Raw genomic sequence first — 18,363 nt, 5'->3', positions numbered from 1 at the left:
ACATGTGTCAAGCCTTGGTCTGCGGGAACAGAGACATTGTCCATCTCGCTCACTATTATATTGCCCGTGTACAACAGTGCACGAGGTTGGGATAGGTTCTCCATAATTACTTGTTGGATACAAGAAAGAAAACAGGACTTTGAACCCAGAGTTGGCCAGAGGCTGACACAGAGAAGCTGGGAAGCCTGCAGAAAAGCAAGATGAGAGTCCTTGGAGGTGCATTTCTATCTTCCCACCTTCAGCCAGTCTACTCTAACAGGTCTCAGGCATGCTAGAATCCATGGAATATAGAAAAGAAAAGGGGGACTTTCTGCTGACCTCAGGACAGTGGCTCTCTGGTCACACACATCTGTAACCTCGTGCAGTCCCCTTTGAAGCACCTGGAGGCTGTGTTGCCCAACTGCAGGGTCCTGTGTAGCCACCTTCATGTCCTTAGAACACAGTGTGGATGCTGTCCCTACTCAAAGTGAGGTCTGTGAACCAGCAACATTGGTATCATATGGGAGCTGGTTAGAAATGCAGAATCTCATCCCCCTGACAAATTCATTCTATCAGAATCTGCATTGTGACAAGATACCGCCCCTCCACCAAGTGAACGGAGTGAGTCATCTGCACATTAAAGTTGGAGAGGCAATGAGCTAGTATACAATGACCTTGTGAAATAGTTCTAGTCCACTTCAAGAAACAGAAAGGACTAAGGCTTGGAAGAATCAAGAGAATGGAATGAAAACCCCCCTCTTCCCTATCCAAAAATAGAAGGTGAAGAAACCAAAGATAGTGGTTCTCAAACTTATCTACACATTACAGTTCCCTGGGGGAGCTTCAAAAATTACCGATGCTTGTTCCTCCTCCCCTGAGATTGGTATTTATTATTATCATCATTATTATTATTAGAGAGAGGGTCTCACTGTGCCACCTAGGTTAGAGTGCAGTGACTTGATCACAGCTAACTGCAGCCTCCACTTCCCAAGTTTAAGTGAGCCTCCTATATCAGCCTCCCACAGGAGGTGGGACCACAGGTGCACATGCCATCATGCCTGGCTAATTTCTTAATATTTTGTAGAGACAGGGTCTCACCACATTGACCAGGTTGGTCTCAAACTCCTGGGCTCAAGCAATCCTCCCACATTGGCCTCCCACAGTGCTGAGATTGTAGGCATAAGCCACCCCACCCAGCCTGAGGTTGTTATTTAATTGGGCTGGGTTGGGGCCTGGGCTTTGGGATTTTTCAAACATCTCCAGAGAATTGCAATATGCTGATAGACTTGGGAACCACTGGCTGAGGGGAGCTGTTGTTATTTGGACAGGTTTCATAGAAATCATATTTCAGGGAGGGAGGTTCCAAGATGGCTGAATAGGAACAGCTCCAGTCTACAGCTCCCAGCATGAGTGATGCAGAAGATGGGTGATTTCTGCATTTCCAACTGAGTTTTGAAGAGAGTAGTGGTTCTCCCAGCATGGAGTTTGAGATCTGAGAACGGACAGACTACCTCCTCGAGTGGGTCCCTGACCTCCAAGTAGCCTAACTTGGAGACACCTCCCAGTAGGGGCTGACTGACACCTCATACAGCTGGGTGCCCCTCTGAAACGAAGCTTCCAGAGGAAGGATCAGGCAGCAACATTTGCCATTCTGCTGTTCTGCAGCCTCTGCTGGTGATACCCAGGCAAACAGGATCTGGAGTGGACCTCCAGCAAACTCCAACAGACCTGCAGCTGAGGGTCCTGACTGTTAGAAGGAAAACTAACAAACAGAAAGGACATCCACACCAAAATCCCATCTGTACATCACCGTCATCAAAGACCAAAGGTAGATAAAACCACAAAGATGGGGAGAAACCAGAGCAGAAAAGCTGAAAATTCTAAAAATCAGAGCACCTCTTCTCCTCCAAAGGAATGCAGTTCCTCGCTAGCAATGGGACAAAGCCTGACGGAGAATGACTTTGACAAGTTGAGAGAAGAAGGCTTCAGACGATTGGTAATAATAAACTACTCTGAGCTAAAGGAGGATGTTCGAACCCATCGCAAAGATGCTAAAAACCTTGAAAAAAGATTAGATGAATGGCTAACTAGAATAAACAGCATAGAGGAGACCTTAAATGACCTGATGGAGCTGAAAACCATGACACGAGAACTACATGACGCATGCACAAGCTTCAGTAGCCAATTCAATCAAGTGGAAGAAAGGGTATCAGTGATTGAAGTCAAATGAATGAAATGAAGCGAGAAGAGAAGTTTAGAGAAAAAGAGTAAAAAGAAATGAACAAAGCCTCCAAGAAATATGGGACTATGTGAAAAGACCAAATCTATGTCTGATTGGTGTACCTGAAAGTGACAGGGAGAATGGAATCAAGTTGGAAAATACACTTCAGGATATTATCCAGGAGAACTTCCCCATCCTAGCAAGGCAGGCCAACATTCAAATTCAGGAAATACAGAGAATACCACAAAGATGCTCCTCGAGAAGAGCAACTCCAAGACACTTAATTGTCAGATTCACCAAAGTTGAAATCAAGAAAAAAATGTTAAGGGCAGCCAGAGAGAAAGGTCAGGTTACCCACAAAGGAAAGCCCATCAGACTAACAGCAGATCTCTTGGCAGAAACTCTACAAGCCAGAAGAGAGTGGGGGCCAATATTCAACAATCTTAAAGAAAAGAATTTTCAACCCAGAATTTCATATCCAGCCAAACTAAGCTTCATAAGTGAAGGAGAAATAAAATCCTTTACAGACAAACAAATGCTGAGAGATTTTGTCACCACCAGGCCTGCCTTACAAGAGCTCCTGAAGGAAGCACTAAACATGGAAAGGAACAACCGGTACCAGCCACCACAAAATCATACCAAACTGTAAAGACCATCAACACTAGGAATAAACCGCATCAACTAATGAGCAAAATAACCAGCTAACATCATAATGAGAGGATCAAATTCACACATAACAATATTAACCTTAAATGTAAATGGGCTAAATGCTCCAATTAAAAGACACAGACTGGCAAATTGGATAAAGAGTCAAGACCCATCAGTTTGCTGTATTCAGGAGACACATCTCACATGCAGAGACACACATAGGCTCAAAATAAAGGGATGGAGGAAGATCTACCAAGCAAATGGAAAAAAAAAAAAAAAAAAAGCAGGGATTGCAATCCTAGTCTCTGATAAAACAGACTTTAAACCAACAAATATCAAAACAGACAAAGAAGGCCGTTACATAATGGTAAAGGGATCAATTCAACAAGAAGAGCTAACTATCCTAAATATATATACACCCAATACAGGAGCACCCAGATTCATAAAGTAAGTCCTTAGAGACCTACAAAGAGACTTAGACTCCCACACAATAATAACAGAAGACTTTAACACCCCACTGTCAACATTAGACAGATCAACAAGACAGAAAGTTAACAAGAATATCCAGGAATTGAACTCAGCTCTGCACCAAGCAGACTTAATAGACATCTACAGAACTCTCCACCCCAAATCAACAGAATATACATTCTCAGCTCCACATTGCACTTATTCCAAAATTGACCACATAGTTTGAAGTAAAGCACTCCTCAGCAAATGTAAAAGAACAGAAATTATAACAAACTGTCTCTGAGACCACAGTACAATCAAACTAGAACTCAGGATTAAGAAACTCAATCAAAACCACTCAACTGCATGGCAACTGAACAACCTGCTCCCGAATGACTACTGGGTACATAATGAAATGAAGGCAGAAATAATGATGTTCTTTGAAACCAATGAGAACAAACACACAACATACCAGAATCTCTGGGAGACATTTAAAGCAGTGTGTAGAGGGAAATTTATAGCACTAAATGCCCACAAGAGAAAGCAGGAAAGATCTAAAACTGACACCCTAACATCATGAAAGTAGAGGAGCAGGAGCAAACACATTCAAAAGCTAGCAGAAGGCAAGAAAACTAAGATCAGAGCAGAACTGAAGGAGATAGAGACACAAAAAAACAACCTTCAAAAAATCAGCGAATCAGGAGCTGGTTTTTTGAAAAGATCAACAAAATTGATAGAGCACTAGCAAGACTAATAAAGAAGAATAGAGAGAAGAATCAAATAGATGCAGTAAAGAACGATAAAGGGGATATCACCACCAATCCCACAAAAATACAAACTACCATTAGAGAATACTATAAACACCTCTACGCAAATAAACTAGAAAATCTAGAAGAAATGGATAAATTCCTGGACACACACACCCTCCCAAGACTAAACCAGGAAGAAGTTGAATCCCTGAAGAGAACAATAACAGGCTCTGAAATTGAGGCAATAATTAATAGCCTACCAACCAAAAAAAGTCCAGGACCAGACGGATTCATAGCCAAATTCTACCAGAGTTACAAAGAGGACCTGGTACCATTTCTTCTGAAACTATTCCAATCAATAGAAAAAGAGGGAATCCTCCCTAACTCATTTTATGAGGCCAGCATCATCCTGATACCAAAGCCTGGCAGAGACACAACAAAAAAAGAGAATTTTAGACCAATATCCCTGATGAACATCGATGCAAAAATCCTCAATAAAATACTGGCAAACCGAATCCAGCAACACATCGAAAAGCTTATCTACCATGATCACGTGGGCTTCATCCCTGGGATGCAATGCTGGTTCAACATATGCAAATCAATAAACACAATCCGTCATATAAACAGAACCAAAGACAAAAACCACATGATTATCTCAATAGATGCAGAAAAATCCTTTGACAAAATTTAACAGCCCTTCATGCTAAAAACTCTAAGTAAACTAGGTATTGAGGGGATGTATCTCAAAATCATAAGAACTATTAATGACAAAGTCACAGCCAATATCATACTGAATGGGCAAAAACTGGAAGCATTCCCTTTGAAAACTGGTGCAAGACAGGGATGCCCTCTCTCACTACTCCTATTCAACATAGTGTTGGAAGTTCTGGCCAGGGCAATCAGGCAGGAGAAAGAAAGGGCATTCAATTAGGAAGACAGGAAGTCAAATTGTCCCTGTTTGCAGATGACATTATTTTATATTTAGAAAACCCCATCATCTCAGCCCAAAATCTCCTTAAGCTGGTAAGCAACTTCAGCAAAGTCTCAGGATACAAAATCAATGTGCAAAAATTACAAGCATTCCTATACACCAATAACAGACAAACAGAGAGCCAAATCATGAGTAAACTCCCGTTCACAGTTGCTTCAAAGAGAATAAAATACCTAGGAATCCACCTTACAAGGGATGTGAAGGACCTCTTCAAGGAGAACTACAAACCACTGCTCAACGAAATAAAAGAGGTCACAAACAAATGGAAGAACATTCCATGCTCATGGAGAGGAAGAATCAATATCATGAAAATGGTCATACTGCCCAAGGTGATTTATAGATTCAATGCCATCCCCATCAAGCTACCAATGACTTTCTTCACAGAATTGGAAAAAACTACTTTAAAGTTCATATGGAACCAAAAAAGAGCCCACATTGCCAAGACAATCCTAAGCCAAAAGAACAAAGCTGGAGGCATCACACTACCTGACTTCAAACTATACTACAAGGCTACAGTAACCAAAACAGCATGGTATGGTACCAAAACAGATATATAGACCAATGGAAAAGAACAGAGCCCTCAAAAATAATACCACACATCTACAACCATCTCATCTTTGACAAACCTGACAAAAACAAGAAATGGGGAAAGGATTCCCTATTTAATAAATGGTGCTGGGAAAACTGGCAAGCCGTATGTAGAAAGCTGAAACTGGATCCCTTCCTTACACCTTATACAAAAATTAATTCAAGATAGATTAAAGACTTAAATGTTAGACCTGAAACCATAAAAGCCCTTCTTTTCAAGAAGAAAACCTAGGCAATACCATTCAGGACATAGGCATAGGCAAGGACTTCATGTCTAAAAACCAAAAGCAATGGCAACAAAAGAAGACATTTGTGCAGCCAACAGCCACGTGAAAAAATGCTCATCACTGCCCATCAGACAAATGCAAATCAAAACCACAATGAGAACACTTTTACACTGTTGGTGGGACTGTAAACTAGTTCAACCATTGTGGAAGACAGTGTGGTGATTCCTCAAGGATCTAGAACTAGAAATACCATTCAACCCAGCCATCCCATTACTGGGTATACACCCAAAGGACTATAAATCATGCTGCTATAAAGACACATGCACACATATGTTTATTGCAGCACTATTCATAATAGCAAAGACTTGGAACCAATCCAAATGTCCATCAATGATAGACTGGTTTAAGAAAATGTGGCACATATACACCATGGAATACTATGCAGCCATAAAAAAGGATGAGTTCGTGTCCTTTGTAGGGACATGGATGAAGCTGGAAACCTATATTCTGAGCAAACTATCGCAAGGACAGAAAACCAAACACCGTATGTTCTCGCTCATAGGTGGGAATTGAACAATGAGAACACTTGGACACAGGAAGGGGAACATCACACACTGGGGCCTGTCATGGGGTTGGGGGAGGGGGGAAGGATAGCATTAGGAGATATACCTAATGTAAATGACGGGTTAATAGGTGCAGCACACCAGCATGGCACATGTATACATATGTCACAAACCTGCATGTTGTGCACGTGTACCCTAGAACTTAAAGTATAATAAAAAATAAAATAAAAAAGAAATCATGTTTCAAACAGGCTTTGCATTTTGCATGTTCACCTGCAGATCCTGGGGGTGCTGTGGGGGCCTGGGGAATTTTGATGAATTTCCTCTCTGCTGTTTTGGAGAATCTGGAAAATAGCTGACTGAGCATTTTGCAGGCACATTCTGGCTGTGGATGTGCAAAGCTTTGATGCAGTGAGTTGTAGGGTCCCTGAGCTGGAGTCGGCTCCTCTCCAATGGACAAAAATGCACTCTTTACTTGCCAACATTCTTAGTGTCTTAAAAAAGAAGATTTTTTTTCCTGCTGAAGAAAGGCAAAAATTATTTGGCACCTAGTACCCACAAATTGACCATGGGAATTTCCAAGGTGGCAGCTGCTGCTATGTGCAAAACTTAACTTGTCTCTTGTCAGGCCCCCGGGAAAGTTTGGCAAGAGTAACTGAAAAGACATGAGAGGTGATGAAGCCTCTTGTTTTCAGCAAGTGGGATTTATTCAAGACACTTTGGTTGCTCTCAACAAGCACTTGGGATGTTTTAGGCAAACAAAAGTTACAGGGAGAAAATTAAAACCACAGAGAGTAGATATGTGAGCATTGCAACCATGGAGCCACTGGAAACACAGCTCAGAGAAAGCTAAACAGGAGGAAGAACAGAGGAGGGGACTGGGCTGGAGGGCACAAGAAGAGCCTCCATGGGTCCCTGGAATCCTACATCTTCCCAGAGAATGAGGTTGCTGCTGTAGGAGCCCAGTGCACCAAGAGCCTCCCCACCCATACAGCTTTGGACTGATATATACTTTCTTCACTTTTTTATCTTGATTGATTAGGGTCCACCGGGGCTTCCTGGCAAGACAGGACCAAAGGGAGAAAAGGTATGAACTGAACCACTACTTTCTTCAACCCTTCTTTTCTTGGTAATTCCAGCCTGTTTTCTGGGCTCCCACTGAGAATTTCCTAGTTGAGATTTCCAAACATGTGCCTTGGTGTGGGAGGCTGGGCGTCATGATGGCTGAGCTGCTGCAGCACCTATGAGATACCACTGGTGTATTTTGACATAGCCCACTGACATGGCAGTGGGGGCGTGAGCAGCAGCCAACTGAACCACATGGCCATGCCCAGTCATCAACTCTACTAAGCCTTCTGCTTCCAGAACATCTCTTCCAAAGCAGCCTCTCCTTACCTGTCTTCTCCGTCCATAGGGGGAGCTTGGCCGACCAGGAAGGAAGGTATGGTCTGCACTGTTCTGTGAGTGTCACATGGGCGTCTGTGCTCCACATGCATGTGTGTGCATGCGCTTCTAGGGATGGGGGACCAGCAGTGCACTTCAGTGGCCACTGATACCCAGGTGGACAGCAAGGGTGCTGCCATCTCGATGCAGGTGGACAGTGAGGGTGCTGCCGTCTCGATGGTGACAGTAGTAACCTCGCCCTTTCTGTCAACTTCTTTGTTCAGGAACAGGAGCCTGCTACTGCCAGGCATTCAGACTTCTTCCAGGGGCTGCCAAGCCTGGCCAAATTCCACCCCTCTCACTTCCCACCCCAACCCCAGACCATCTCATTCTGCTACCCATCAGAGAAACCCTTCATAGCTGCAACCAGTGACACAGAATGACTCTCACTGTCTATTTGATTAAATTTGAATAAAGTGCCAGAGCAGACAGAAACAAATGGCTTTTGCTTTTTGGCTCAGCTGAAATAAATGGAGGTTACTTAAGGTCACAGTGACTCTGAGTGAACCAAACACATGTTATCAAGGCTCTCATTAGTGTCAAGAGGGAGTAAATCAGCAGCCTATTGTATTTGCTGAGGCCAGTGGATACTGGCACTGAATTTCTAGGTCTTGATTATAGACAGGGGTGCAAAACTTTGGCCAAGAAAGATATCCATGGCTCTAAATATAAATTACTGTATTTCTTGTTAAATGGTTTATTAAATGGTTTCATTGTCCACAAATTCCTTAAACAGAGTTTTGCAAGACAAAGTTACAACTCTTTAGGGCACAGATGAAAACTATAGCCAAGGCACAGCGGCTGTCTGAAGTGCTGGGGTGGTCTCCATGGCAATGGTCAAAGGATATTCTGCTGTGGTGTCCATGCTCAGACCTAACAAGGACTATGATTGATTAGTGATGTGTGCCATGGATGTGGGAGGCAACAGTAGAAACCAGTACACATGCCAGCATTTGGCATGTCTGGGTTAGGGGCTGAGCCCTTCACATCTCTAGCTAACTGTGAAATTAGCTAATGGGCACAAGGTCAAGATAGGCCCTTAGCACCTGCACCCACTGTCTCTTGCAGGGCTTGCTCTTCCATAGCCCTGGCTTAGGCAGAGGCAGAGGTGACATGTACCATGTGCAAGTGAATACATTATTATGGGACCACTCGGGAGGAGCCTGTAGAGGGAATGGGAGAAGCCAGGCAAGGGTATGGTATCAGGTGAAGTCCAGCTTTAGCAGTCTGATTCCCTAGGGGGAGCTTGAGAGTGTGAACTGCCCAAAGTTAAGGGAGCTGGGCTATTGGCTGCAGGAAGGGGAGTTACATAAATTACTGGGCAGCTCCAACTGCTCAAGGGCAAACCACAGTTACAGGTTGCAGAAATGAGCTGTTAGCAGCAAGGAAGGTAGCCTCTGGGCGATGGGCACTCTGAGCAGGTCAAAAAGACCTTGAAAGAGTGCTGACAGCATCTGCTACTGCTCCTCAAATGTAATCCTATCTCGTTCCATAGCACATCCTTGGGAAGAACCCATTGGAATGCAGGGTACTTTTGGGTGGGCATGGGTAGAAGTGATAAAAATTGAAAAACCAAGTTTAGAATCCCTTTCTCACCACTCTCCATTTCTTGAGAAGAATAAGGTCTTGTTTGGTGATACAGTGTGACACCAAGGGCTTGTCAGGCCATCAGTCTTTGGAGAGTGGGGATGAAGGTCAGAGTAGCCATGTTTAGAGACTCCACTCTCTCCTCTGGGCCCCAGAGACAAGACATATTTATCAGAAGTAAGAAAACAAACCCAGTTGCTCTGACTTTTGTTCTTGGTCTTTGAAGGGTAGACCTGGCCCCCCAGGTGTTCCTGGCATGCCTGGGCCCATCGGTTGGCCAGGCCCTGAAGGACCCAGGGTAAGTGTGGCATGCTGTCAGGGCTCATGTGGTATCAAAACAAGAGGGGGGAAGATGGCAGCTTTCCTGGCTCCTGGCACATAGTCAGGGAATCCCTTCTTCAAGAGGGGGAAGAAGAAGAGAGCTTAAGGACTGGCCACAGGGCCCCTAATATTTCCTCCTTCACTTGGCCTGCAAGACCTTGGTCAGTGCAACAGCTGTGCTCCTGTGGGAGGAGAAATAGGGGGCTGATCCCCTTTTCCACAGGGGCCCTGGTTCTCCTTTGTCCTAGGAACTAGCACCCCACTCCGGTTTCCCTGAGATGACCTAAGAGGGGTTTGTGTCTGGGAAGCTCTTGCCTGTCATGCTGAACTGGCAGGGAATGGAGAGTTGAGTGGGTGGTGTCGGCTGGCTGAAGGATGGAAATCCTACATTCAGAGAGGGATTGCTGAGTGCTGATGAAATCTCCTTCCTCAGTCAGGCTATGGAAAGCAAGCACATCCCCATCTGCGCCTCTGTTTTTCTCACTGGTAGTCATAGACTGGAGAGTTCAGAGGCATGGCTCGGAGTGTTATCTGCAGAAGTCAGAGCTGGGCAGGTGGATCTCACCGTCTGCTCTGATTCATTTATTGGCTATATTATGGCAGCGGAAAACTGTGTTTCCAGTCCTCTTAGGAAAAGTCCCAAGGATGTTTTCAAAATCCTCTGCATAGAGCTGAGCTGTCCTGCACAGCAGCCAGTGGCCACATATGACCCTCAAGTCTGTGGAATGTTGCTAGTGCTCCTGTGGAACTGAATTTTTAAATTTTCACTGTTTAAGTTTAAAACCTTTACTAAATTCAGTTATTTGAAAACATTAAAGTATTTTTGGAGCAACTTGAATGTATGAATCTGCTTTTTCAACTATAAATGTTACGATCTCTAAATACAGATCAAATATTTTGGATGAAAATTTAGCACCTGAATGGAGATGTGTAAATGTAAATTACACAGCAGATTTCAAGTACTTATTACGAAAAACACAATGTAAAATATCTCAATAATTTTATATAGATTACAAGTTGGGATGATTAGATTAATTAGATTAAAGGAGATCTATTAAAATTAACTTCGTTTAGTTTTACTTAAGGTGACTTCTTTTAAAAGTTTTAAATTAAGTATGTGGCTCACCTTATATTTCTATTGGTTAGTACTGGTATAGAGTATTTTTAGTACGGAGGGTGGGTGCTGGAAGTCCCAACCACAAGTCATTCTGAGGACCCTTCCTATGTGAAGAGCAAAGCAGGCAATGTTTTTTGCATGTGTTGACACCTTGTTTTCTGAGGCCCCAGTTCCCTCATGCCTCCTCCACTACTCTCTCACTATCCTCGCTAGGAAAATACCAAGTATGACCATATACAACATCTTAGCGAGCAGTTGGTGTGGAGATCTGCTTCACCTTGGGCATTTTCATTTTATGTTTAATCTTAAACACAAGAATGAAATGTGGAGTATGAAGCTTTGAGACCCCGGGAGGGAGAAAGTGGGCGCAACTGGGGTCCTCAGATTTACAAGCCAGCCCTAATATCCCCAGTTCCTTCCCAATCTTGCCTGTGACTCTCCTGGTTCAGTTTCTCTAAAAAATATCATCATGGGTCTTTTCTTCTTTATCTTCTAATTCGCACAGGGTGAAAAAGGTGACCTGGGTATGATGGGCTTGCCAGGGTCAAGAGGACCAATGGGCTCCAAGGTCAGTGTGTGGTCTGGATGGATGTTCCCAGATCTTCTCTGTAAGACTCTGGAGCAGCTGCTGTCTACAAACATAGGGACTGGGTGGGGCTGTCGTCCTGGACTAGGGAATGTCATGGATATTGGAGAGCCTGCCTTTACCAGCCCTTTGGAGAACATCATGCCCTGGGATGCAGGGGCATAGGAATGCCATTCCTGCTGTTCTCTTGGGCAGGAAGAACCAAGCTTCTGGACATCAGAGCAGATGGAAACCTTTGATCAGGCCTTTGCAGGGTGATAAGAGCAATGCTGCTTGTAGGCCTGGTATAACCACAACCCTCTGGGACATCTTTGTGTTTGGTGCTGCAACCCCACTAAAACTCACAGTGCAATGTGGAGACACACCTTACCACCACAGTCAGGGATTCCTCCTATTCTTGCACCAAACTCAAAAGTTCTACAGGGCTGATTGTAAATGTTCCTTCTGCTTTCTTTTAGGGCTACCCTGGATCCAGAGGGGAAAAGGTTAGTGCTTTTCTGGGATGGTGTCCCAGAGCCTGGTCTGGGCTACTGGCTCTGGAATCAGAGATGTGCAGAGGATGGGCCTAGGTCTCTCTTTAGTTTGCAACTGAAGCCACCATCCCTAGCTATTCCCCGCCCTTTGTCAGTGGACTGAGAGAGAAGTGAGGGACCTCCTGAAGCAGGGCAAGCTGGTAAGAGAAGGGCTCCCCATAGAGGCAGAGGCCCCTCATGTGGAGCACATAAGCAAATGAAGGTCGTGCCAGGTGGACAACAAGCACAGTTTGCATGGAGTGCTGGAGGAAATTGGTGATGCATGTCTTTAGGCCGAGCTTCCACCATACAACCTTCTGACCTGGCCAAAAACCAAATCAAAACTAGCATCAACCTGTGGACAAATTTCCTATAGGATGAGAGAGGATTTGGGGCCCAGAATTTTCTGTGAGTTTTCCTTTATGAATGCAAGAGATCTTCGAGTTTCAACAAAAAGTAGATCACAACGCATTCCTTCCCTGGACAAGTCACCTGATATCTCTGAGCCTATTTCTTCACTTGTAAAATGAGGGTTTTGCTTTAGGGAGCTTTTCAGTTTGAAATGCTTGAATTTCCCTCCCAGTATATTAACTCATTGACTTTGTCCTGTGGTTTCTTCCTAGGGGTCCAGAGGTGAAAAGGGTGACTTGGGTCCCAAAGGAGAAAAGGTAATGGAGAAAACCTTTCCATAGAAATGATAAATGTCAATGCAAGTAGCAGCCACCACCCACCCCCATCTATGGACTGATGATGGACTGATGGACAGGCCTCTATCTTGAAAATGACCAACCAAGCCTGTCCACAGCTGTTTCAGGTGTTATTTCAGAGGCAGTCACAGTATCTGTTGCTCTTTTTTACAGGGTTTCCCAGGATTTCCTGGAATGTTGGGGCAGAAAGTAAGTAACCTTGAGGTAGTGAAAATAGACCTCAGTAAAAATCAGGTCCTCCAAGCACAACAAAAAGAGCTCTGCCTCCTTGTCTGTCAGGCAGGGATGGTGGGTTTAACCATGGAAACTTCTGGTTTGGGATGGGAAGAAAGTTGCTTTTCACCCTGGGGAGAGGGTGGCGGGATGGTCTGGGGCCTCCCTGTAGCTCAATGGGAAGGAAAGGACAATCCATCTGGGTTTTGGGTTTTTGTTTGTTTTTTTGTTTGTTTTTGCTTTTTTGCTTTTCCTACCTCTTAGAGGGCTGTAATGCACTCAGATCTGAGCCACAAGGGTCAAAGCCCCTCTCAGCACACAGGCCCCAGTGTAAGGCACAGGTGTCTTTAGCTTAAGGTCACTGTGCCTTATTGCAGTCCTTCTTCAAGGGCGGTGCACATACTGCCAGAAGGACACAAAAGTATTTGAACTGAAGACTGCTAACATTTTTTAATAGTTAAATTTTGTATTTAAATAGTTAAATATTGGCCAGGCATGGTGCCTCATGCCTATAATTCCAGCACTTTGGGAGGCCGAGGTGGGCAGATGGCTTGAGCCCAGGAGTTTGAGACTAGCCTGGGCAACATGGTGAAATCCCATTTCTACCAAGAAAAATATACAAAACATTAGCTGGACATGGTAGTGTGCACCTGTAGTGCCAGATACTTAGGAAGCTGAGGCGGGAGGATGGCCTGAGCCCAGGAGTCAAAGCTGCAGTAAGCCATGATTGCACCACTGCACTCCAGCCTGGGCCACAGAGGCAGACCCTGTCTCAATAAATAAATAAATAGTTAAATATTTAACGGATATCTTGCTTGGGACAAGACTTAATAAAAAAGGAGTCCATTTCAGGTAACTTAAAGAAAACTAATTATATAAGCAAATTAATGGAAATGTTAAAAGAGGAAAAACAGTTTTACTTAAAAATGTTTAGATTAGCTTTTCATTCAGGGCAACAGTGAACGTCAAAGAATAATAAATTACCGTAAAATTAAGTATGGCAGCTTCTCTGTCCTCTGCACCATTTACTAGACTTCCCGTCTGAAGAGTTGTCTTCCCCTTTTATGACAGGCTGTTTTAAGATAGAGCTGATGTGATGACCACAATTAGGTCTTGGGAGAGAAATTAGATCAAGAAATTCCTGACTGCTTCCCAGCCAATGTAGAGAAGGGCCACACTTCCTTCTGACAATCCCTGAAAAAAAAAAAAAAAAAAAAAGTGCTGCTTGTGCTGCTGTTTTCTTCCAGCCATAAAGACATCCCTGAGCCTCTCTAAACAGCCAGGGAAAAACTGCAAACATCTCCATGGCCATGTAGCATCCATCCTATCCTCTCACACTCTCCCATTCCCTAGAGAATGTTGAAGGATGCGTGGGTTGGAAAGAAATCATAGATTTAAGGACAATTCTTGGTGAAACAAGACATTGGTGGTTTGGGTAGGGACACACTGGCTGAGTTGACAGATAATTTCAGAGCTTTACGCTTGATCCTTTCCATATACAGGTGTTCCCTGGAATTTTCTATTGTGTTATACCTCCTCTGACTGCCATGTGAAAAAGTGCCTGGGTGTTTTTTGTTCTCTCTGAGTGGCTGGGCAGCTCTTCATGGGAACTGGCTGCTGACTAACACTCATGATTGCTATTGCTAAATTTTTCTTGTTGGCGGTGCATTCTGGGCTGTTGGGGGATTACTGGAGATAGGAATGAAGTGCCCTGTGGGTTCATGACCCAAAGAAACAGTAAGTGGGGCCGGAATCCATGTAGAAGAAAATGGGGAAGAAGGAGAGAAACTAAGATGGAGAAATGGGTTTTGTGAAATATTGGCCTTAAACTATGAAATTCTGCAATTAGTACATTGGGTTTTGATAGTTCAACATAGAGCTTTACAAACAGGAATACTGTTTCCATTGTTCTCCATGCCTTTTTCAATAATTATATTGAATATCTGAACATACGTTTGGAACATCTCTGCCCACAAAAGAGCTTTCATCTAAATCAAATGGCAGTGAGCTGGAACTCAAACCAATGCTTACTAAGAGTGGGCCAGCACATAATCCTAAGTAAGAGTCATTAAATGAGTAGAAACTTCCCGAAGACGACAGTTGGCAAAACTGTGTCCAATCATTTAAAAGCTTCCAGATTTGAATTTGTGCTGAAAACAACACATAAGAAAACACAACATAAAATTGCAACTAGAAGGAAAGCATTTTTCCAGACAGCTTGTAGTAAGTAGCACAGGCATGCTGTGCTGGATGCCCCAGGCTCTCACTGCCTGTTCTGGGTGATGATTTGTCTCTCCTATTTGGCCATCAAAATGTGTGCTGCTCCACACCTGTCCCTCTCAGGTAACAGATAACCCACTTAGAATTACCTTCTTCTTTCCCTCCTCTTCCTTGAAAGACATGTCTGCCTTTCTCATGACTTCATCACTCTCCCAACCTTCCAGGACAGCCCAGTTGGCATAGATTCGGAATGATCAAGTAGACTGCCCTCATACTCTTGACTAGCTAGACCTGTGTAGATGTGCCCACTCCACATGCCCTAAGTCCTCTCTTGCTTCTCTTTCCTTCTTTCCAGGGTGAAATGGGTCCAAAAGGTGAACCTGGGATAGCAGGACACCGAGGACCCACGGGAAGACCAGGAAAACGAGGCAAGCAGGTAAAGATCCCAGGGCTTACCACGCGCCTGAGGTCAGAACTTCCTGACCTGGCTGTGTGTGGAGTGGCAGGCAGGTGGCTTTAATCAGAGATATTCTGTAGACCTAGACTCCAGTGTCCTCTGCGCTAGCAGACAGGAGCAGCACCACTTCCAGAAGCTGCTGGCATCTCTAGGCTAGCCATAGTTGGAAGTGGATGGGATAGGATGCTCCATTAGAACTGTGCCAAGGCCAGAAGCAAGAGTGGATATTTGGTTCATAAAAACAAGTCTGTCTTAACCAAAGCAGCTAGGAATGGAAGGCAGATATGGTCATTTACCCAGAAAACCTATTTTATGCTTCAATGTCCCAGACACAAATGAAGTTTTAAAGACGAACCTAGATATTTTCCTGTGTTAAGAGGTCTTCTGGGTCTCAACAATAGGGTGATTTTTCCCTACTCAGGTCTCCAATTTGCAAGTGACCTTTTTGCTTGGGTTTATTAACATGCTTAAGGCAATTGTTCATTCTGAACTCCCCCTGGTCAGAAAGCTCTTGTGTTAAGCCATGTGATGTGACATGACTGCTCTAGAAACAGCCTTGGCTGTCTTATATGTAATCCTGAGAGGTAAACATCTTTGGATGGAAGCTTTTTCCATTCTTTTACTTATTTCCTTAGGCTATATCTGTGGTCCACAAACTTAATCTTACATCAAGATCACCTGGGGGTGGGGCCGGTGATTAAATACAGATGTACAGATTCCCCCACATCAGGTGCAATGGTTGTAGTTCCAAGCTTGCCACTCCTCGTCCCTCGCCTAGGCCTTATTTTCCAAAGACCATAATATAATTGACCTGGAATGAACTTTCAGCATGGGTTTGGTTATTTTTTTTAAGCTCCATGTGATTTTAATGTGCAGCCAGGGTTCAGAACCATAATAACACTATGAAGCCAATTCTGGTCTTTTCCCAATCAATTTAGAAAGAACACAGACTCCAACCTGGAAAATGGAGACTGCACAGTAACTTTCAGAGTTACAATCTTCCAGTCCAGTTTCCAAACTTTGATCACGGGTAGCAGGGTCATGGTTTCACAATAATGCCACAGATACCAGTTTCTTAAAAGTAGGCTCAGATAAAAAAGGAAACAAAATGGGGGAGAAATCTTTTCTTGTATCACTTTATCCCATCCCAATGAATTCCATTCATAATATTTTAAGCTTGGGGTTCCAGAAGCTTCCTGGCTTCCTTCTGTCTTGGGCAGTGTTTGTCTTTTCCTAGTTCCCGGTAATAACCAAAGCCAGGAAGGCCATTTATTGAGCCTGCTGAAACTGATTCCATTGGAATCGTAAAAGCTACACCAAAACCACATCTGGGAGCTCAGAGAAGTTAGAGAAATGAGTCCAAGCTTTCGACAAGACATTGTGAACAACCCGAGGATGCTGCAAACCCTCCGTGTTGGTGTCGCTCCAGTTGGCAGATAGCAAGTTGTTAGCCTTAGAAGCCTGCTGCGGTACTTGTTTTTGTCATGAATTAATCTCCCAGCTTAGAGTCTTACATACCCTTTGTTTGTTGGCCAGCAGTGCTGAGAGTCTCTGAAAGTTATTGTTAAGTCAATCCAAAGCCAAAAATCAGAAATTCAGAAGGGATCTCAGATAGTAATTTCTGTGCCCGAAGGATTACAGAGACCACTTAATCCAGTCTCCTCAGCTTATTCACAAGGAAGCTGAGGGTCAGGGAGGTGGAGCTGCTTGCCCAAGACCCCTCCACGAAGTCAGCTTCAAAGCCAGGGTTAGAATCCAGGGAGTTGAGTTGAGACCAACTCCCCCCACATGACTTCTTCTCTCAGCAACCTTCATGCTTCAGGACTTGCCTTCGGGCAAGCCCAGGAAAGCAGCTGTTGACTTTATTATAAAAATTTTCTCGGTTGGGCGTGGCGACTCACGCCTATAATCCCAGCACTTTGGGAGGCTGAGGCACGAGGATCACCTGAGGTCAGGAGTTTGAGACCAGCCTGGCCAACATATAGTGAAACCCCGCCTCTACTAAAAAATACAAAAATTAGCTGGGCATGGTGGTGCACATGTCTAGTCCCAGCTACTTGGGAAGCTGAGGCAGGAGTCGCTTGAACCCAGGAGGCAGATGTTGCAGTGAGCTAAGATCACGCCACTGCACTCCAGCCTGGGTGACAGAGCAAGACTCCATCTCTCAAAAAAAAAAAAAAGAAAAAAAAAAATCTCCTGCCATGTCTGTTTAAAATGAAAAACAAAAAACAAAAACCTTCAGTAACTGAGAAACAATTTCCTTGAGAGAGATCACCCAACTTTGTGGCAAATAAGGAATAAAGAATGCCTTTCCTGGAAAGCTCTACTCAGTGATTCTTGCTGATAGAGATATGGCTCATTCTGAGCGATGGCCGATAAGAGGAATATTCCATTACTGCTGGTGTCACAATGAAGGAGCATTTCCAGCTCCTTCAAACTTTGGCACTTCCTGTGCTCAGAGCCAGCTGACAAGGCCGTTAGAAAAACAAGCCTGAACTGTGGCTATATTAAGATGGTGTGACTTCCTTTGCCATGCTGGGACCCAGCTTGGTTACTGCAGGGAATGCTTCAGCTTGGGCTGAGGCTTAAGAACTCCCTCCATAAACATGAAATCAGAAATAAACTCTGACCTCACGGATCCCATATTCAGAGTTCAAGAACTCCTTGGACATTACCAAGAGGGCTCCCAGTGCCATGTGGACAAGGCGGCAGGTCACCTGTCACCGTTGTGGCTGGAAAGGAGTCCCAAGCATGCCTGCTCCCCAGATTTGAGAAATATTACATTTC

The 18,363-nt window shown here is 44.1% G+C and overlaps 1 protein-coding gene across 3 annotated transcripts in view; it reads left to right on the top strand.

Annotated features, from left to right (window-relative positions):
• The window catches only part of COLQ (collagen like tail subunit of asymmetric acetylcholinesterase), a 71,225-nt gene that overhangs the window by 35,494 nt on the left and 17,368 nt on the right, over window positions 1–18,363 (top strand). For all 3 annotated transcript variants that reach the window (XM_025374388.1, XM_025374376.1, XM_025374384.1), the window contains 8 exons: window positions 7,456–7,500; window positions 7,828–7,854; window positions 9,670–9,741; window positions 11,387–11,449; window positions 11,926–11,952; window positions 12,603–12,647; window positions 12,840–12,875; window positions 15,475–15,555. In XM_025374388.1, coding sequence (XP_025230173.1) covers window positions 7,456–7,500; window positions 7,828–7,854; window positions 9,670–9,741; window positions 11,387–11,449; window positions 11,926–11,952; window positions 12,603–12,647; window positions 12,840–12,875; window positions 15,475–15,555 — 396 coding nt within the window. The remainder of the gene's footprint in view (window positions 1–7,455; window positions 7,501–7,827; window positions 7,855–9,669; window positions 9,742–11,386; window positions 11,450–11,925; window positions 11,953–12,602; window positions 12,648–12,839; window positions 12,876–15,474; window positions 15,556–18,363) is intronic.

The sequence above is a fragment of the Theropithecus gelada genome, chromosome 2 (genome assembly GCF_003255815.1).
Source record: "Theropithecus gelada isolate Dixy chromosome 2, Tgel_1.0, whole genome shotgun sequence".
Taxonomy (NCBI): domain Eukaryota; kingdom Metazoa; phylum Chordata; class Mammalia; order Primates; family Cercopithecidae; genus Theropithecus; species Theropithecus gelada.
This window is presented reverse-complemented; position numbering and strand designations above follow the sequence as displayed.